Here is a 22421-nt window from a genome sequence, read left to right as displayed (position 1 = left end):
TTATGTTTCTCATATAATGTCTCTTTTTTTTCTTTTTCTTTTTTCCTTCCTTGCCTAATTCTGTGATTAAATTCCTGTCCCATGTGCAACAATTAATGGTTTAATTTCTTAATTTCATTTATATATTCTTAACCTGCAGAATAGTCTTCCATCAAAAACTTTTTATTTTTTTAATAGCTACCTAATCTATATTAATTCCTAATGAGTTAATAAAGTACAAGAAAGTACAAAATGATTTTTTATGTTTCAACAAAAATTTCAGAAAAATAAAGAGCTCAGCTATCCAGCTAAGAAAAGTACAGCAATACGAATCTTTTACTATTCTTAGAGCGTATATGCATGTTATTTCGCTTTCTATTAATTATTCATTCAGATTGATAAATTACAACATAAAGAATAAAAATTATAGCATTATAAAACAAGAAAAATATGTTATTTAATATATATATAAAGCATTTTATTTTTTACCGATAAATAAATATATGTAATTTATGTACTTATTTACACACATTCTTGGGCGTATAGTTCCAACTTTAATTAATGTGATTATAAGGTAATGCCCCACAAGTAAAAAAAGCAAAAGCTTTATTTGGTTTTCAAAAATTCAATATACGAAAATAAAGCAAGTAAAATATAACGTGACTTTAACGTGTTTCTTGCTTTTCTCTGCTTCCAACCCAAATAATGAATCAAAGAGGCTTAAAGTTGCAATGAATAGCTTTCTCCGTTTTATATTTTCCAAGGCTTTCTAGCCCCATTCAAACTATGCTTTGTGCAAAAACCTGTACCTAAGAATTTTTTTTGTATATTTTGGGAATTTAAATAAAGCATTAGTTTTCTTAGTTTGTAGCCGAGGATATATATATGATCATAAAAGTTAAAAACAAAAACAAAACAAAAGTATTTTTTTATTGATAAGACTTGCTTTATATACTCTTTTTATAGGGTAATTTTACCTATATTTTACTTTTGGAAAGTATCTACTTGTGTAGTTTCACCAACATTTTTCGGAGTTGATGCTTTTTCTTTTTCATTAATGTAAATATATATACTCTTCCTTATACATTGCTTTGAAAGCATATGTAGAAATGCTTTCTTTTCCTTTCCTTTTTCATTTTTTTGTTTATTAACATGAAAAATAAAGTAGAGAAGAAGGTCGATCAGAAATTCAAATGTTATATCATGGCGATAATTAAGTTTTGTTCACATTTTTAAGAAAAGGATTAAACTGATAAAGAAAATAAATTAAAAAGAAAAGGAAAAAAAAAAAAAAGGTAATTGAAGGAGCACATTGTAACTCAAATTGAAAGATTATAAGATTTGTTAATTAATGCCAAAGTGAATAAATAATAATATAAGCGTATAAAAAACCAATTATATATATATATATATATATATATATAATTTACATGCTTGGAAATTTGCTTTCCATTAATCTTCACTCAATCTTTGCCCTTTTGGAATGAAACATTTAATAAAGCTATTGATTGGGATTGAAGGCAAACAAAGGAGTTGCAAAGTTCATTGAAGTAATAATTTATAAATTAAATTTGCAAAAATATTGATTGAAGCTTTTGGTGGGAGTGAAAAATAAAAAATAAAAAAAAAACAATCAATTTGTTAAATTTTACCTTTGGAAGCTGATGTGAAAAAAGGAAGTAGTCAAAAGACTCAAGACATAAGCTATATATATATATATATATATATATAGATAGATAGATAGATCTACATGTAAGTATGTAGCAAAGGCTAAAGCTTAATAAAGCATTCCGTACACAAGTTTCTTTGTTAAATTTATCCACCACTTGAAGCTTTATCAATAAATAAACTTTTATCAGAAACCATGCCTGACAAAAATATCTATATTACTGGAATTCGTAGCAACTTCCTTGTGATTTTATGTATGATGCAATCTTTACTTTTCAAAACAAGTTTCTTTCTTTTATTTTGAATTTTTTTCTTTTTTCTTTGAGCTTTTGCTTTTGCTTTCAGAAAATAGTTTTCCAGTGATTTCGGCTTTCACTTGGATATTTTAAGCTCCGTGGACATCCATTTTTTCACATAAAGAGGCCCATCAATATCTTGTGCAATTGCCCATCTTTTGGGCATTGATCCCCAACAAATAGAAGTCCATTCTTAGTAGATTCTTGAGGCCTTTTATTTTTAGGCCCATGTTTGAATGGAGTACAACAATGAACAGTCACTCCCCGATTACCTGTTGTCTTATTTCGGCCCATCAGATTTTACAGCTAAATTACCATCAAACAAAACTAAAAACTTTTTTTTTTTTTTTAAACAATGCCTATGATATGATCTTTCTTTTTTCAAACAATGCCTATGATATGATCTAACTTTTTTTTTTCAAACAATGCCTATGATATGATCTAACTTTTTTTTTTCAAACAATGCCTATGATATGATCTTCTTCCAGCTTCAGATAATTTTGTTTCTCCAAGGTGTGGTAGGTAAAGAAGGAAACCATAGAGAATCTATCATATCGTAGAAAAACAAAACGATATCATATAAAAATTTCGTCAGCAGATAAAGAAAGAAGACGAAAAAGCAAACCATGTTGGTTAATTGAGAGACGAAGTTAGATAAATTAATTTATAAATCAAAACAATGATAAGCTGAATTTGCTTCTTTTATAAGTTAAGAGCAAAGTTTAGTTAAGTTAATTTGCTATAAGTTAAAGCTTGATTAATTTCGTAGATATGTGACCAAAAATAGCACTATATATGTAGACACACCTTAAAATTTTGCTCATGAGTGAAATACACTTGGTTTTTGATCAAGTATAGTTTGGATCTGCATCTGACATGCAGATTGGGAAAAAGATCCAATATGTAAATAAAATATGATTTTTTAATAGTTATAAAGGCATCGATTTGAAATACAGAGACTTATAACTTTGATTCCATAGTAAAAGTACAGCCCAAAAAGCCATCTATATATATATATAAATATATATATGTTGGTTTTCTTCTTTCACATTAATTTGTTGCACTAAAAAGGATGTCAAAATTACAGCTAAGCATTCAATTTTTATCTTAATTTTGAATAATATTATAGACATTAAGACAGTTTTCAAGTAAAATTGCCATACATGTATATATATATATATAAGGAAAATGGTTAGTTAATAATTTAATCAAAGCTAGCTGAAACATAAAAAACACAGCTAGGCAATTCTATGCTATAGCTAAAAAAAAAGGTGATATCTTTGTTCTTTATGCTTTATATTCCTTTTTGGAAGATTTAATCCAAATTTTAAAACATAACGTAAGCTTCACTCTTAAATGAATTAGAAGCCTCAAAACAGTATCTAAATGATAATTAAATGGAACTGAATTTGAGAATTCGCATGTATATATATGTACATGCGAGACATAAAAGAAATCTTTAACAAGCATTGCGAGGTGGTAAAATGCATTTCGACAACAAATGTTTTACCAAGAGACCATAGTTATATGAGAGAGAGAGAGAGAGAGAGAGAGAGAGAGAGAGAGAGAGAGAGAAGCCCATAAGAGGTGGGGGACAAAAGAAGCTTCTCGAGAGTTTGCTTTGTAAGAGGTAGGAAATTCTTTAAAAAGACCCAAAGTATATGGGAATAAGACTAGTTTCCAAGAGTGTTTGAATTGGACTTCCAATCATTTTCATCTGCATGGAAGGATGTGCATTTCATTTTCCTAACTAATTAATGTTGAATCATCTATTTCATACATTATATAACATATGTATTCATAAACAATTCCATGCAAAAGTAAATATCCACATATCTAAAGCACAAATTAATTAAAACAAATCTAAGTTACATACGCATATATATATATATATATAACCAGCCGCAAATCAAATTTTTAATATTAAATTTAATATCATAATTTTTTTTCAAATATTAAATTAAATTAAAATTTAAAATTTAAAATTTTAATTTTTAATATAATTTAAAAAATAATAAAAAATTTTGATGTTAAAACTTTAAAATTTTAATACGAATCTAACTATATATATATATATATATATATATATTTGTTATATATGTACACACACACTCATCTTTAACTTTGGCGCATATATATATATATATATATAGATACATATACATATATATATATATATATATATATATCTATAATGTAAAGATAGAAGCTTCCTCGATATGTGCACGCATGGGAGTGCGTTGTATTCTTCCTTCCCTTTAGGCTTTATTGGCTTTTGTTTCTTTCTCTGCCTGGAGAGAGCAGGAGGGAGGGAGCTTTCTTGCCAACTTGCAGTGCCCTCATTTTTTCTCTGCAATCAATAAAGCTATACTGGCACCACCATCCTTTTTCCACAACAAAGACACTCAGTCACAGCCCTCTCTCTCTCTCTCTCTCTCTCTCTCTCTCTCTCTCTCTGTGCATAAATGATCTACATATTATAATCTTACATTTCTTAAATATTAATCTAGAGAGACAAACACAGAGAATTTACTTGATTGCATCTGAAATCTGATGATTAAGCGCGCTTGACAGATTAATTGATGGGTCTCAATTAATGACTCACTGAGAAAGTTCATCAACACAAATAACAACTGTACGTGTATATATATATATATATATATAAAAAGTAATGCATTTTCTGCATTACTAGTACTGAAAAGAGTCTGGCCAAATGAATATGTACATGCAAGAAAGTGTTTCTAATTTTACCTGGCAATTCTCTTAGTAAAGGGAATTGTACTTGTATATACATTTATGCATTATAATTCAAACAAAGGTTCATTCTTGTAAAAAAATATTCACCCCTATAAACTGTTTATTAACATATAATAAAATATAGTATAATATATATTTCGTTGGAGACTCTCTTGAAGTACTCAAAAATCATGCATGATTGGTACACATGGTGCATTTGTTCACTTGACACGCACTGGGGAATACTATAAGTACTAAAGATGAAAAAAGAGCTGAAAAATAGATACTGTTGGTCGGCTTCTCGGTTAGGAAATTGGTCGTTTTCATTCAAAAAAAAAAGATGCATATAAATCTCTTCCCTCACATAAACTAAATGACTAGTTAGTTTTTCTTTTGGAGTTCCTGGGTTATTATATCTATATGCACCTTTTGCTTTAATGACCATTCTGGTTTGTGATCCTTTTAAAATTATCCACACCGGCTATATATATGTTTGCAATGATAAGAGTAACTAACTTCAAACCAAACTAACTTAAAAAGTGTGTGCACTTCTCAAAAGCTTACGGCATTGGTAAAAATAATTTCTAAAAGAAGGCGACTAACATTGACCATATGTGCCCTCTTCACAGTCACAAAACCCACACCTACAGACAAGTGCAATGAGAGAGATAGATTTCATAAACATAAAATATATGCGTTTTGCTGCCTTTTTTACTTTTGTCTTTTAATATTCCTATGCTAGGTTGTTGTTTTTTCCTTTTTTTTTTTGACCGTAGATTAATACATATATGCTGTTAAATAAGTGAAGTTTTGAAGAAACTGTAAACCGTCAAAATAAGATTTGATCAAACAAACCTATAACAGAAATGATATATGTCACTTTGATCAAAATGTATTCCAAGATTTGAGTGAAAATTCTAAAGAGAAATTCCAAACAGAAACAAAGAAGGGAATAGTAGTTGCTAGTCAGTAATTAATTAGTGCCAAAAAAAAAAAAAAGCATATACATACAGCAAACATAGAATATATATGGCTGGTTAATGCATGATAATAAATAGTATGATGAAGATCAAGTGACAAGGATCAAATTAAGATACAAATGTATTTGTTAAATTTTTATGGGATTTGCCATGCATGGCATTTATCATATAACTCAGTAGGAACCCTAATCTGGACAACTAAAAATTCATAATCAGGACCAAAACCCTAGGTCTCATACTCTTTGAGAGTTTAATATGGTATCACGAATCCATCACTTACATCTAAGCTGTATATATGACCATATATTATAAAAGGCTTTCACCCAAATGGTGAACTCCTTCCTTGTGGGATTCCACCAGTGTTAATCATAGGGCTCATCCTGTCGGTGGCCAGCGGTCCTCTTCTTGGTGACGGCCTTTCAAGTTTTGCTGATCCTGCTGCCTCAAACTTCTTCTCCCCCAAAGAATCCCCTGAGATTACAGGCTTTGTTTCATATATCTCCGAGAACGACTCAATGTCGCTGCCTCTTTCCATGGATGGCGGTGCCATTTGAATTTGATCGCCTTTGAATGGATCATCTTGTGGTCCGAGACAAGATGCCGCCGTTCCCAAGTCCTGCAGCCGGAGATCGTCTGACCATATCAAAGGGCTCTTGCCGCTGCCACTATAAGGGCTTGGCCTCTTCTTTCCCAGACAAAGGTTATCATTGCCACCCAAAAAACCATCAAGGGATGGCCTCTCGAGGTTCTGGTGGAGATCAAGTTGGTCGCCCCCATAAATGTTAAGGTCTTGGAAAGATGGAAAGTTGAGAGGAGAGGTAAAGTCTTTGATGCCTGCCATGTCATGAGGATTAACACCTTGATTTCCCATACCTTTATAGCTTCCTGACGCCATGTTTTCACCAGCGAGGGTTTGACAAGCTTTTTCCAATATACTTTGCATGTACTTCCCTTGAGCCTCAATTCTCAACTGAAGGTGTCTTTGGACCTGCCATATATCATATATCATATATGCATATAAATATAATTAATGAGAATTCTTAAAAAAACAAGATCTCGACTATATATATATATACACACATATAGATATGTAAAGGAGTTGCAGTACTGAATTTTTTTTCATAATTCATATCCAATAAGTGAAGTAAATAAGTAAAACTATTAATTATTGGTTTTATTAAGCTTAATTTTGTTACCTCCAATTGTTCATGCAGTCTTCTCTGCACCTCCATTTGCATCCTAATCGCATCAACCATGTGTGAGTTACTGCTACATACAGTTTCCACAAGAAAATCCGAACCCCCCCAGCCCAAGACAAAAACAAATAAAAAGATAAACTTAGGCATACAATTCTATATATATATATGGATGATGCATCATATATACATATAAGAAAACACTAATCGTTGGAAAATTGTGTTTATATATTTTTATATATGGATAAGAGAGAAAGAGAGAGAGAGAGAGAGAGAGGAGCCAAAAAATCAAGGAAATTATTACATACTCGTTCATACTGCGGCCTATCATGGCGGATGAGGATGCAGTATTTCGCTGAAGTTCCAGTGCTGATGCTACCAAGAAAAGATTGAAGATACATATATATAAAGATTCAGTTCACATGTAACATTTGGAAGAAGCTATATGTATGATATATTAGGAGGAACCCTAGAAAGAAGAGTCACCTCTCATACCATCCTTAATGGAGTGATCATTGAATTCCTTGTGAGGTTGCTTCCCAAGCCTGAATTTCTGTATATATTTTCATGTTCAAGAAAACATATCTAATTAATTAGAGCAAGGAAAAGAAAAAGGCATATTAAAGACATGAGATGATGATGATGATATCAAAGGGATTGACTGAGGAAATGAAGTTGGAATGTCACAGTAAAATGAAAAGGTGCAACTAATAATTTGAGAAAAGAAGGAAGAAAAGGGAAAAAAAAAAAAAAAAAAAAAAAAAAAAAGAAAGAAAGGCGAAAGGTTGAAATATTGTTTGTATTCAAACCTGAAGGTGGCTCTTGAGGTGGTAAAGGGTGAGCCCCTTCACACCCATGACCCTCATAATTGTCTTTGGAGTCGCCTCTGATCCATCATCCATCAAACAAACAAATTAACAAGCATAAGAATAATTCTAACAACTAGAATTATTGAAGAACAAGGACAACATCAATAAGAAATTTATAACTAATTATTAATGAAGAAATATTAGAAGAAGGGAGTAGTATAGTACTATCTGGTCCTCCAAGCTGAGTGACAGCATCGACAAAGCGTTCATGAAGCTCGACGGTCCATCGGAGACGAGGCTTGGGATCTGTGGTGAGGACAAGACCAGAGTCCCCTTGAACACACAAGGGTCTCTCGTGGGAATTCATACTTGAGGGCTTCTTGTGTTGGAACATTCTTTCTCTCTCTCGAATACCAAGAGATTCAAGAAGAACAAATGCGATGCAAATAGGGAAGAATAGGGTGCGTTTTTGAAGAAGAGCTAGCTACCGCTGTCTTTGCTGGTTTCTCTCTATTCTTTCTAACTACTAAAAAAAAAAAAAAAGGCATATGGGGACAAGCTAACCTTACACTAAAGAAAAATGTTCCTATTTCCATTTCTTTTCTTTTTTATTTTTTTTATAAAATTAAAAATATATATATATTCAAAAGAGCACCTATACTTGCAAATATGTATGCAGGTCTTCCTTTGCCAAAAGATACTCTCTCTCTCTCTCTCTCTCTCTCTCTCTCTCTCTACCGATCTACCCTACTATATATTATATTATATTGTGTTTTATGTATATACACTCCCAAAATTACATTCATATATATAAAATGTAGCTTCTGATCTGTACTAGTTAATTTAGAGAGAATCTTTACACAATGTGTTCAGGTTAGCGTACGAGTAGCATATATATATATATATGTATGTATATATAGTGTATCTTTATTAGTAATGACCAAAAGAGGAGTATATCTTTGTTTTAATAGATTTATTCTTCTACCATGTGAAGCTCTTTTTATTTATAAAGATATGAATGAGAATGAGAACCCTCATGCAATCATGATGGGCATTACGTTGTCATACACTTTAACCTTGATGATCATCTTTTTTCATCATATATCTATATTGGCCCGGCCTCACATTCCACTATAAAACATACATATATAACACTGATTTTTATGATATATCTCTGTTTCATAGTACAACCCCTTTTTAGTATCATTATTATGAACCCAATAAGCTATCAGTCTTAATGTTTTAGAACACACAGACATATCCTTTATGTCATTACCAATGAAAAGTTCCAATCATACTTGACAGGAATTAAAACTCATCATCATCATCATCATCATTATAATGGGCTCTCTCTCTCTCTCTCTCTCTCTCTCTCTCTCTCTCTCTCTCTCTCTCTCTAGATTTATTTTGGACCCATTTAATATGTTATTGATCATGTTTTCAATGCTTGATTAATAATTAGTTTTATATTCTACTATAACAACTTTTTTTTAAAAAAAAAATAAATTGAGGAAGGAGAATTTCATCATGAGTCCTTAAATTCACGATCTCCGATGTTATCCTGTTATAGTTAAATGCATGTACTAGGATTGAAGTTGGGAAAATTGAGATTGACAACTTGTAATTCTTGTCTTTCTCTAATTTTTTTTTTTTTTAATAGTGACTTGTGATTTTCGTTATGGATGTATGCAAGAAATCTAACTGAAATACCACAAAATAATAATAATAATGATGATGATGATGATAACAACTTTTTTATATCACTTGTGTATGGATGATATGCTATCACAAATATATTATAAACAAAATGTCATAATATTTGTATGGAATTATATGTTTTAGTTTGTTGTATGATATTAATTATAGGTCTTGAGTTTAAATTGTATATGATGATAGAAAGAGTTATGAAATGGTATATTTGTTACATATAATAACTTCTTTACCAACGAAGTGGATATTGTTAGATTGAAAGAGAAAGAAAATCATACTGTGTTAACAAAAATCAATATACCTTAAAATTGGAGAAATTAGAAGAAATTAAATAAATATTTTTTCTTTTTTGTGAAATCGGATTTTTATTTTGATCCAATCGATTGCTAAAAGGGTATAATTGTAAAATTATGTTTTCTTTTGTTTATTCGTTTCTTTTCATTCTCTCCTATCAAACAATATGTGGATAAGCACTCTTCATCCTTCCTCTCTTATATAACATATTAATATTAGATGAGAATAAGTAAAGCCTAAGAATGGTAATAAAAACTTAAAAACGACTAAAAATCAAAAATAAAAAAATTCCAATGTCATATATGTATTAATTCTTAAACGTTGTGATTAACAATGAAACTGTGACATTGGAAACATTGAAGAGGAGAGGAGGAAAAGACAAGAAAATAAGGAACAAATTAACTTTAGGTAGAGGTAGTGCATGGTTGGATATATATATATATATATATATATATATATATGAGGACGTAAACATCAATGCAAAAAGGAGGAGGCCAGTGCTGTAATTGTGGAGCTTTTGATGAAAGGAGTAGGGGACCCTCTTACTCCTTAAGCTTTCGGAGCCTCAATTCGGCCCCTTCTCACTTTTGTCCAATTCAAGACTGTCCCATGTCCATGTCCATGCCCCCATGCATTTCTCTCCTAATTAATAACTCCATGCCATGCATTCTCATAACCAATTTGTTAAAACAGGGTCAAACCCGGATTATACTCACAAATGCCCCCACCCCAACATCATCCTAAAGGATGTAATTTATTTATTTATTTATTTTTTTATATATACATGACAATGTTGGAGATGAGAATTTTTTTAATTTAGGCCTAATTAATCTATCAACATGACTAATACTATTCACATGGTAATTCATAATTTTCATTCAGACTGTTTTCAAAGAGAGCTAAAATATGTAAATTTTATAATGAAAATTGAGTCTATACCATCATCCCTCTCATAAAAGGCAAGCAAAAGATGGCAAAATCTAGCTTGAGATAAGTAAAATAAAATAAAATCTAAAAAGAAATACTAAATTATTATGCTTGCCATTCACCCAAATCCAAACTGGGAATAAATGCTTTCTTCTTTGACAATCAAGCAGAAGATTCCTCTCCCAAACATCTAGAACTCTACGAGTTTTACAGAGAGCTGATTTTTGAATAATGTTGTTATAATTTCAAATTTGGATTTCTTCAAACCATATAGAATACTTATAACCATCATATCATATTTACATCTCTGGTCCCACTCAGTGGTACAAGATGTTTGACCAGGTCCCACAAAACTGTTCAAATCAAGCCTATGCATGCTTGCCAAGTGTACAATCAATCTAATTGGAATGAAAATTCAAGTCCAGAATGTCTCGAATTGCCAATATATATTACCCAATATTGCATGTTATATATATATATATATATATATATAAATAGATGTATGGGACTATATAATTTGGCATACCCCTAGTATTCAAATCCAAATGTCTGAAAATATAAATAAATAAATAATTTGTTTTAGAATTTGAAGATTCCTTTAGACAACTATTCTGTCTTCACAATGGTATGCCTTTATAATATATTCAAGCAAAGTTGAGGTTTAACTTTTAGTCATAATATATTTCAAAGCCAAATCCCAGTGGGAAAAAAGTGGGTTGGCTTAGTGTTAAGGCCATGTTTGCTTGAATTTCAAGCATCTTTATGTGCTATAGGGAATTATTCTTTAAAATGAATATATTCCATTGGAGATGAAATTGTGGGACCCAACTTTATGCACAATTTGAATACTTTACAAAGCTTCCCCCTTTTCTATCTACTTCTTCATCCCTAAGGATTTTTTATAGCATACTGATGCAGCATTAATATCCATCCTTTTTTATTCTAGCAGCTCTCATCAAAATTTAGATATTAAGATGTAAGAGTATGATGATGATGATTTCTTTTTCTTCTTCTTCTTTTTTTTTTTTTCTCTTTTTCTCTTTAATTTCGTTTTGATAGACAAGGATATGATAGTGACTATAGGTGGGTATGTATGAGGTTAAAAAGTGTATGCAGCAATGGGAATATATGGAATTCCACTGTCATATTCATATCTGTTTTTACAGGATATATTATAACTTACATGTATACATAAACGCTGACTCTATATCACATAACTTTTTCTTTTTTCTTTTTTTATTTTTTTTTATTTTTTGGGTTGTTTTGGGGGTTCTTTAATTAAAGAACTTGATTTTAAAAAGCTGTTTTGTATTTCTCACAAAAAGCCCATACTTACTTTGTCTTTGTTAATCACCAAAGTGGGTCTAGTCCTCCGTATCCCACCAAAACATAAAAAGAGGGTTGGTCCAGTCGTTGCTCAAAGTGGGCTAGCCCAGCCTGATTATCCTTTCCTCATGCGTATATTTTTTTTATTTTTTTTTATTTTTTCCTTTTCCATGGAAACTCCTTTTAGTTTTCAATTTGAGACATACACGGATATCCACCGCCACCCTTGGAGTTACTTTGTTATTGTCTTTGCAAAAGCAGTTTCTACTCGGAAAATCTTGCAAGAGATAGTTGACGCTTGAATGATTGAAACCCGTTATAAACATTTCAAGACTCAAACCCGCACATTGGCCAGCAAAAGTTCAATTAAATATAACACGCTAAAACTAAAGAGCAGGCTTTACTACACAATATGCAAGGGATTAAACTGTGCAAGTCCACACTTATTTAGATGCACACATTTGAAGGATAAAGTCAGCCATTTACATTTTACACTGCCTCCTTCCATGCTCTGCCTTTTAAGGAGAGCTTCAGTTGGCAATGCAGATTCTTCCCAGCTCAAACCTCTTCCAACTTGTATTTAAAGCTTTCTAGCTCAAGCTCCATTGCAAAAACTTGATTATCAATTGCTGTTCATATTCCCCAAGCACACGTACTTAAGCTGCACAAAGTGTTACAAAAATTATCATTAACAAGTCAAGATAATCAATGATTTATTAATACACTCATGTCATTCTAAACTATCACAAAGAGACATATATATATACACTTACTTCCAAATACTCATCTATCCCATACTTGGAACCCTCCCGTCCAAGACCTGACTGTTTGACACCTCCAAATGGAGCCACCTCCGTTGAAATTATGCCTTCGTTGATACCGACAAGTCCGTACTCAAGGGCTTCAGAGACACGCCATGACCGTTGAATACTGTTTGTAAATACATATGCAGCTAACCCTGTATACACATATAGGAACTCATCAATTAATGTTGTAGTGAGTGAATCCGGTTTTCAAGGTGTTATCTTCAGTATGTTCTCGATAAAGGCATCAAATTTTGAATCAAAGATGACAAAAAGAAGACAAAACCTGCATTGGTATCATTAGCAATGCGGATAGCCTCCTCCTCAGTTTTGAACCGCAATAGCGGTGCCACTGGTCCAAATGCTTCCTCTCTGGTTCAAAAGAAAGAGTCCAGTAAATAATATAAGTAAAAAAAAATGTTGTTAAGGACTGCTGACTGAGACTATCAGACACAACAGGATCTCTGAGAAAATGGCAACCTAGAAAGCCAACCATCAAACTGAAAGTAACCAGCATAAAGCCCTTACTCAGCATCGCCTTAACTTGTTATTATGCTATTAAATTAATCAAAGTCTAATTAAAGGCCATGAATTGACATGAACTATTTCCAATTAAAGGCCATGAATTGACATGAGTTTGTAGCAAGGCACTTATCATAAGTTGGTGAGTTTAGTCTTCCAAATATAATAGTCCGAAGCTACAATAATATTCATTCTCCTCAAAACATTACACCTCCATTATATGTACAAGTCTTATTACAATCATCTTAGTATAGTTAATAACAAAGGTCTTGAATCGAAACTGTAACAGCAACGTAATTTTAATAACAAAGGTCATGAATCGAAACAGTAACAAAAATTTACTTCTAAAATTTTTACATCACTATTTACCTTGAGAGAAGCATCTCACTCTTGACATCACTAACAACCGTAGGCTCATAAAAGGTCATTCCTAGAGTATGCCTTTTCCCTCCAAGAATAACTTTTGCTCCCTTCAAATAATGAGCAATAATGAGAATTAAGCAGCACTAGTTTAGACAAATAGTATCTATTTCATTAATTAAGGGCTGTAATTTCTGTCTAGACACGAGAACACAACTCAGAAATGAGACAAAAGAAATAGGTTATGGCTGACCATAAATGATTTTGGGTCATAAATGGACATAATCTTATTTTACAAGTCATCCTCAGGTCAACCAGCTTAACTCAAAATTGATAGAAATTAACCTTTTTAATTAAATATAACACCCTTATTACATATGTAAATTTCTATTAAACCATCAAACATAAGATATTCTATATAAAACTAGTCAATTTGATAGTTCCCATCACAAGAAGCACTACATTGAATGCTAAACTATACAAGGTACACAGACAAAGAATTCCAAGAACATTTCATTGTCAAAATCAAACCTAAATGCAAAAATTACCTCTTGACATTCACATTGTACTGCTAAATCAACAAAATATTACAACTAACCTTTGTGATGGCATCTTGGATAAATGATTCAACCTGTAATTCAAAGTCCCAAAGTGAGCGATTAATACAGATAAATATATAAGGGATAATTAATTCCCACATGAAACAGAATTCCAAACTACAGAATTCAAATAAACCTTTTGTACTGCAGCTTCGTTGATTAGAGGACCCTGAAAGGAAATCAATAGCTAAGTTAAGAACAATGATGCTTGAGCCAAAGTAACTTCTGGCTAAGCCCCAATATCAAGTAGGAGAAGAAAGGATTTTACAAATAGTAACAAGATACATAATACATACTCATAAAAGTTGTATCATTTACAACCTATGCATCAAACAAAATTAATGAGCTCAACATAAAAATTAATTAGCTGACAACATACTATGATTGCCACAACGAATGACTCTTTCAGTGTTCCAGCTAACATGTCAACAAGCGATAAGATGGTCATAACTATATATTTTTGACTTGCAGTCATCGCTGTATACTTTTGACTTTCTAAACTAGTTTCAACAAATTGGATATAACAACAATCAACCACAAAAAAATTTTATTAAATGCATAAATGAATACCTGGGCCACACCATCACTAAAGCCATTCCCAACTTGCAGATTTTGGACGGATTTTGCAAAAGCATTTGCAAATTTGTCATAGATTCCTGCAGAAAAAGAGGGCTTAGAAAGAATAGTAACCAGTAACTTGTAAGAAGAATTGAACAAATGACCAATTGATGACTGTAACTAACAATATTTGCTATATCAATGAATGATGGCAAACCTGCTTTTGACATTTAAAAGTTTACATGCTTATGTAGAATTGAAAATCCAGCAATTAACAAGTCCAGTTGTAAAGGAGTTACCAAAGATAAGATTGGAAACCATATGCAGTATAGATAAATAATAATAATAATAATAATAATAATACATGACATGGCCACAAAATAAAGTGTCCATATATATTCATAAGTTGAATTAGCGAGCTATAAATTGGAGGAAGAAAAAGATAAATGGCACTAAACCAATCAAAATCGCGAATAGGACATGCCAACAGTTCTTGCAGCAAAGATCCTCCCACAAAGTAACAGGTTCTAGTTGGTTCACAATCCTATACTTGCAATGAAGAAGTATAATGTTTAACCATAGTCAAAGTAGTCCTATATAACTTGGAAGCACCCACTCCACTAGCAAGTTAGACAAACTGATGAAAGAAGTTTTTAACAAATGGCATTAGCTGAGTATCTTTTTTTAATACCTTCTTGCACAATAATCCTATTCGCACAAACACAGGTTTGTCCACTGTTACGGAATTTCGCTGCAAGCTGCCAAATGTAATTTCATGGTTCAGTTTGTTATTTACCAGAATATTAATGATCTGTTAACCTGAAACTGAGAATACAAAGACAGTTTCAAGGAAACAATACGATCACATATATACAGACAAAAACTCTTTTTAACTTACAGCTCCTTTTACCGCCACGTCCAGGTCTGCATCATCAAAGACTATGCAGGGTGCATTCCCACCAAGTTCTAGAGATACCTAAAATTCAATAAACAACACAATTAATCTCTTGATATTTTGCAAAACTCCATTGTTGTAGAAAATACATTCATCTTACACCCTGATCTTACTTTTTTAACAGTCCCAGCTGCACCTGCCATCAACTTCTTCCCTACAGCCGTTGATCCAGTGAAGGTGATCTTTCTTACCTGGAATAGTTATACAAGGCAATAACACTCATGTCACCAAATTGTACACTCAAATATACACAAAAGAAAGCATCATGGTGTCACATAGATGGATATATTATGAAGGGTAGAAAACCTGTGGACTGGCAAGTAACGCCTCCCCAATCTCAGGAGCATTTCCCATAACAATGTTGACAACACCCTGTAATGTAAGCATTAATGCCATTAGAAGGAAATGTAGAAACAAAATTCCATTGAGATTAGAATCAAAAATAAATGAAATATGAACATTCTACTGCAAAATATATGGTAATTAGTCATATCACAAGATTATCAATCAGTTGCAAGTTGCAACAAAGTAGACACGGTTCCATTCAAGGGTATAAATATCTTCAGTTTTATTTATATTTGATGAGGGATACAGAACATTCAAAGAACTTATTAACTCAGGCCCAATTATGCGTTCTTCTTTTTCTTTCCTTTTCTTTTTTTTTTTTTTCCCCCTAATAGTGAAGATGAAGAATATACTTTGATGGCACCCTATTTCACTAGTCAAATCATGTGCTTCACTCATCATCTTGGCAATCAATTAGTATATGCCATTCTTATGTTTCCAAAATTTTGCTCAGAAGATAGTAGTTATGTCATACATAATACAAAATGTGCTTAAATGATTACCGGTGGTATTCCAGCTCGAAGAGCGAGCTCAGCTGCCGCCAAAGCAGTCAAGGGTGTAAGTTCAGAGGGTTTTACAACCACCGTACAGCCACAAGCAAGTGCAGGGCCAACCTGATTAAAATTTAAATTATAAACAGAACATGTATGCAATTTTGAGAAGTGAAATTCATGATTAGAATCATGTGTTTTTAACTCACAAAACCTGAAGAAAATAGATTCATACCTTGCGGGTAATCATAGCTAAGGGAAAGTTCCATGGGGTAATTGCACCAACAACACCTACAGGCTGCATAACAAGTGTTCTTACATCAAAGAGATGGAAATACGAAATAAAACGAAAAGAATAACAAGAAGCACACAAACAACCCTTTTCCCCTGGGTCAGTTGGGCAGAACATGTTTTTTTATTTATTACTTTATTTTGATGTTCAAAGCGGTTTCCGCTCTAAGGAACCTTGCAGAGAATAGGATTATATATAGAGTTAAATCATATCATGTGTTTTCTTTGTCATGTAAAAGGAGACATTTTTCTCCCATTTTGGCCAATTCGTTTATATTTTAATGCATTATCGTAATGTTCAATAATAGCATATTTGTGTTTTCATTTTTGTATTTCCTTAATTGGCATTGCCATTCTAAACACCTTTTAAAAGCAAACCATTCCATCAAGGCAAAAAAGTTTCCCGCCACAATAGATGGTTTAAGTATCCAAATACATAATATCAATATTGCATTATGTGCTTACTCTTCTTCTTTTAATATCCCAATACATAAATTCACCCACAAGCAGCACATACATAAAAAATAGATTGATAGATATACTTAGAGCGCAACTATTGGATGAATTAGTTACTACTATGGGGTAATTATTTAGCAATAGAACCTTCAATAAGCATATAATCTCACCTGCTTCAGGACAAACAACCGCCGATCAGCAAGGGTCGATGGAATTATGTCACCATATACACGTTTTGCCTCCTCAGCAAAGAACTCGATAAAACCAGCCCCATAGCTAACCTAGAACATGAGTATGGCATGTTGTATATGAATTAATTAAGAGCAATAAATGCAACGCAATAGAAAAATATTAACTATCTTAATTAATATTTTAAATGCATACCTCACCCAGGGCTTCTTTTAGAGGTTTCCCTTGCTCCAACGTTATCAGTTGTCCAAGTTCTTCTTTGTGCGATATTAACAAATCATACCTAGAAATACACAAAAAGATATGAGCATTAGTCCACTTATAAAATTCCCCAGCATCTGAAAGCCGCGTTGCAGATAGAAGCCCCAGTAGACCATCAACCTCATTACATGAAACATCATGATTTAACTTCAATACGGGAATCTACTTAGTTTGGAAGAAGATGGCAAACAAAAGAAGAAAGTTCTTAGAAAAAAATTTAAAAAAGCATTAATCCTGGATGAAGGAAATTATGCAAATGTACTAATGAGGTTAAACCCAGTAAGGATAAATTCAAGGCATAACCTGCAATGTCTAAAACTCTCAAAAACTTTTTCTTCCCAAAGAGAGTAAAAAAAAATGCTAAAAGAAATCAACTATGAGAATGTGCAGGGTTTCTATGAAAATGTTTACTTGAAACTTCCACATATCATAAATTTAGCATAAATATCAACTTAACGAAAAGTTATAAATTGACAAACAATTTTGTTCAGCTCGAGAAAGGCCAATTTTTGCATTGATCTTAATTAAATAGCGAAAAGAATATAGAAAGATGTTAGTCCTGCAGTAACACAGAAGATGTTAGTCATCCACCTTTTCTGGAGATATCTGTTTAAAATACAGATAGTTCGGGTAGAATCTTTAATTTAAAATCTAACAAAGCATCATACATTTAAATAAGTTAAAATTTTTTAGTTATTTAAAGATAACAGATCACTAGATGAAAAGAAAAAATAAATAAATAAATAAAATCCATATAGAGATATCAAAGGGCAGTAACTATACCATTTCCTTAGGCATTTGCTCCGTTCAGCGGCAGTGATTTTGCTCCAAGCTACAAGTAAAACAAAATACATAGTTTAACTGGTGAACCAATTTTAGTAAGTCATGCTATAAAAAAAAATGATAGCTAAAATTACAAAAAATTGGACATGACAACTAAATTGAAAGATGTATTTAAAGTTGAAATTAAAAGGGTCAATTAGAAAAAGCCAAATCTATTTCTTTTTTTTTCCCCCCACTTCAATCTTACTTTAGTCCCCTAAATTTTCAAGCAATGCGTCTTCACTTTTTTTTTTTTTTTTTTTGGGTTAAATTTTTCAAGCAATGTATCATTCCAAAGTTCTGATGCCCAATCAATCTTGTCTTACCAATTTTTATTGAAAAAGATGTATAACACACACAAAGAAAATTCAAGGAATGTATAACTCAAAGAAATTGGATTAAAGAAATATACAATTCAAAACATGGACTATTAGTGCACAGAACATGTCACTTCTGATTTCTCACACAAATCATCACCAACCCTCCAAAATTACACAGATCATTAGTAAAAAAACATGATCTAACTTAAAGTAAGGATAATGCATAAAAACAAAAACAAAGAACCAAAAAAAAAAAAAAAAAAAAAAAAAACAAAACAAAAGTTCTGTATATCATAGCTTTTGAATCTGTTAAACAGCTATTGCTTCAATAAGTTATTACCAAACTTTGTAAAGCAATGATTTAATCATACAAGTCCAGAAGCAGGAAAATAAAATAAAATAAAATAAAATAATAACAAAAAATAAAATAAAATAAATAATAATAAAAAATAAAAATAAAAAGGATTACATACTACAACTTAGGCCCATTATCACTAGAAACTATTATCACTAGAAACTAACAGTAAAAAAATATATAGTCTGAAAGAATTAGTGTGTGTTTAAGAAATGCAGGTGTACAAAATAACATAAGCACCAATAGTCTGGTTTGATAAATAAGCAATGTTATTTAGTATGAATGTTGCTTCCATAATATTGCATAATCAAAGTATGAATCGGTCAAAAACCCCATACAATCAAATGCATCATGCGCTGAAGATATTGCATCATTTGTCTCCTTATGACCCATGCAGGGGACATTTGCTATAACTTCACCAGTTGCTGGATTGGAAACCTGCCATGACATAACATAGTATAGGAGTTTTCCGAGGGAGAAAACAAAAAAAAAAAAAAAAGGGCATCATAAGGATCATAGTGGAGGAAAAAGAATCAAGGATGAAATCAAGGAAATGGGGAAAAAGTTAGAGAGCAGTGTGACATCATAGTCTTTTAAATGGAGGGAGTCCAGGTCAGCAGAACTTATAAGATAACTAAGCATAGGAACAAATAGGTGCTTGATCTGCAAACTAACTTATAAGGGTAACAACACTATGCTTATCTTAGTTCAAAAATTCTTTAACTATATATCACAAAAAACTAAAACAAAGTCATTAGCACAAAAACAACCTAAATTGATAATCTAAAACAAGATGCATATCAGCATCACACCACATAACAGGAAATACAGCAAAAATAATTTTTATACATTTATAGCACAGCAAACCTAATTAGGAGATGCTAACATCGCAAATCTTTTCTTTCATTACAGCAATAATGTTTGAAAACAGCTATCATTTATGCAATTATGAAGGATAGTTTAGGGACAATACCATAAAACGTAAACCAAAAAGTATTGAGTCAAACCTCTATGGTCTTCCCATCATATGCATCAGCCCATTTCGCTCCAAGAAGGCCCTGAGTGCGTAATAGACCAGAACTATTTAGCCGAGAGGCAATATTCTTTGCATCCATGGTTATCTGGCATCCAAATCCTCATTCAGACATCAATATATCGAAAAACTACTAAAATGAAAAATAAAAAATAAAAAATAAAAGTGTGATATAATAGAAAAGCGCATTTCAAGCGCGCACACCCACACACATATATAATCAACCATTAACAAGAGTAACATAATCAAAGATAGGACGTGAGAAAGTAAAAGAGAATTATCCATTTGGGCTACAAAATGGGGGAATCCATAGTTGAAAGGATGATACACAGCGTGAAGGAATCCAATCGTTACACAAATTAGCTGAATTGGAGAAGGTTATAAATTAATAGGCTGTTACTAGGAGTAGGAGAACCTAATATCCTATTGCATTTTCATATCCTATTTTATTCAAAACCATGAATAGAAGAATGTGTTGTCGAAAGTATTTGGAATCTTTGCCGTTTAGTCGAGTAAACTCAAAATGCAAGTTTTGACGCCATTAATTATTGAGGCCTACAATCCGAACCCCTACTAATTAGCTGACCCAAAAAAAAAAAAAAAAAAAAAAAAACTTTTTTAACAAAAAAAGAAACTAAATAAATAAACATGATACAATCTGAAGCATGAATGTAGAAAAAAACAAAGGGACTTGCTTTTCCCAAATTCCAGTCTCAGAGATAAAATTTGAAATAAAATTGCATACAATATGATCCCCAATTTTTTCGATATCACTTTCCGCCTCAAACTGCAGAAAGCAACCTCTGAATCAAATACTAGTTTTTCTTTATAAAAAGGAAAAAAAAAAAATTGTTTAATAAAATTTCAGAAAATTCACAGGCTTCAAAATCCACAACTGTAATGATCAAAAACATCAAGAGAGAGAAAGGCGATTACTGCAAGTGTGGTAAGAGAGATGAGAGAGTGTGAGAGAGTGTGTGATAGAGACAAAAATAGCGAAGAAGGAGTACTACATACATAAACATTATATGGCTGTGGAGATAAGTTGGCAGAAGAGACAGAAAGAGAAAAGAAACGTCATACCTGGCGAGAGAGGAGAGAAAAGGGGGCGTGCATGGAAGGCAGATGTGAGAAACGCTTCACAGGTGGCACTGCCATCATCCTCATCATCCCCCCAACGCGTGCTGCTTCTATTACTCTTATTAACCTCATCACTCTCTCTCTCTCCCTCTCTGATTCAAATCAAATTTACTACAACTCTCCTCAACTCTCTCTTGGCTATTCACTTCTCTCTCTCTCTCTCTCTCTCTCTGGCTTTCACATATTATGTACATATCATTCTTCATTCCTATATCATGGACCAATTTGGGCCTGTTTGGACACGCCTCCATCCCTTTTCTCAACAGTCCCAAATGACACGTGCTCATTTATCTTATATTTTGGTCAAAAACATTATATCACTCAGTCTCAGCCTGAACGCCTCCTATGTTCCATGAAACGGCTTATATGACGCTACTGGAGGTCCCGAACCAAAAAAAAAATCCAACCACCTAATAAAACAATCACATAAAACCATTAACCTAAAGCATTTGCACCTTATTACTATTTCATCACTATAATATCAAATTACACATAAAAGCTTTGCATATAAGTAAATTCTGTTGGGGACTATATATATCTTGCTTTAGCTGCTTTTATGCTTGTTTGGAAATTAGTTTGGAAGGAATAAGCCGCTGCTTGAGGGTATTCCTTTGCATGTTATCAAGTCTTCTTCGTATGGCCAATGGCTGGAAATTTTTCAGTAACGATGAAGTGGCAGTGAGTGAATTAATTATACAATGGAATGGTAGGTTTTGAGCAATCAATTTTTGGCAACCCCCCTCAACATGGACAGTCTAAAATAAAATATTGATGGCTCATATTGGGAGGATCTAAACGAAGCAGGTCTGGTTTGTGTGGCAAGAAACTCAATGGGCAGATTGATCATCCAGTGTTTGCATACAGTAATGTCCTGTGATTCTACCCTAGTAGCTGAAGGTTTACCTGCATTATAGGTTTATATTTGGATGGTTAGTTTAGGATGGATAATTTTATATTTAAAAAGTGATCCAAAAGAGGTTATCAATAATTTTATTTCCCA

The 22421-nt window shown here is 32.2% G+C and overlaps 2 protein-coding genes across 13 annotated transcripts; both read right to left on the bottom strand.

Moving 5' to 3' along the window:
• Positions 1-5698: 5698 nt before the first annotated feature.
• On the bottom strand, positions 5699-8195 carry LOC107424282 (myb family transcription factor IPN2). 12 transcript variants are annotated; one of them, XM_048470652.2, is made up of 6 exons: positions 7890-8195; positions 7665-7741; positions 7342-7408; positions 7164-7230; positions 6856-6928; positions 5699-6647 (listed from the first exon to the last, which is right to left on the bottom strand). In XM_048470652.2, the coding sequence occupies exons 1-6, from the start codon at positions 8056-8058 to the stop codon at positions 5979-5981; spliced, it is 1122 nt and encodes a 373-aa protein (XP_048326609.1). In that variant the 5' UTR covers positions 8059-8195; the 3' UTR covers positions 5699-5978. The 12 variants fall into 12 exon arrangements, with proteins under 12 accessions (XP_048326609.1, XP_048326610.1, XP_048326611.1 ...); XM_048470653.2 differs by having other exon boundaries at positions 6856-6925; XM_048470654.2 differs by having other exon boundaries at positions 7164-7224.
• Positions 8196-12302: 4107 nt separating this feature from the next.
• LOC107424726 (succinate-semialdehyde dehydrogenase, mitochondrial) lies at positions 12303-21619 on the bottom strand. The gene is made up of 19 exons (XM_016034588.4): positions 21365-21619; positions 20256-20369; positions 19587-19686; positions 18535-18583; positions 17686-17773; positions 17472-17582; positions 16790-16852; positions 16567-16677; positions 16025-16090; positions 15832-15909; positions 15662-15739; positions 15455-15521; positions 14776-14861; positions 14342-14374; positions 14205-14237; positions 13616-13716; positions 13011-13096; positions 12695-12879; positions 12303-12582 (listed from the first exon to the last, which is right to left on the bottom strand). The coding sequence occupies exons 1-19, from the start codon at positions 21491-21493 to the stop codon at positions 12544-12546; spliced, it is 1617 nt and encodes a 538-aa protein (XP_015890074.3). The 5' UTR covers positions 21494-21619; the 3' UTR covers positions 12303-12543.
• Between the last annotated feature and the right edge of the window lie 802 nt (positions 21620-22421).

The sequence above is a fragment of the Ziziphus jujuba genome, chromosome 8 (assembly GCF_031755915.1).
Source record: "Ziziphus jujuba cultivar Dongzao chromosome 8, ASM3175591v1".
Classification (NCBI taxonomy): domain Eukaryota; kingdom Viridiplantae; phylum Streptophyta; class Magnoliopsida; order Rosales; family Rhamnaceae; genus Ziziphus; species Ziziphus jujuba.
Note: the sequence above shows the minus strand (reverse complement) of the source record. Positions and strands in the feature narration are given on the sequence as shown.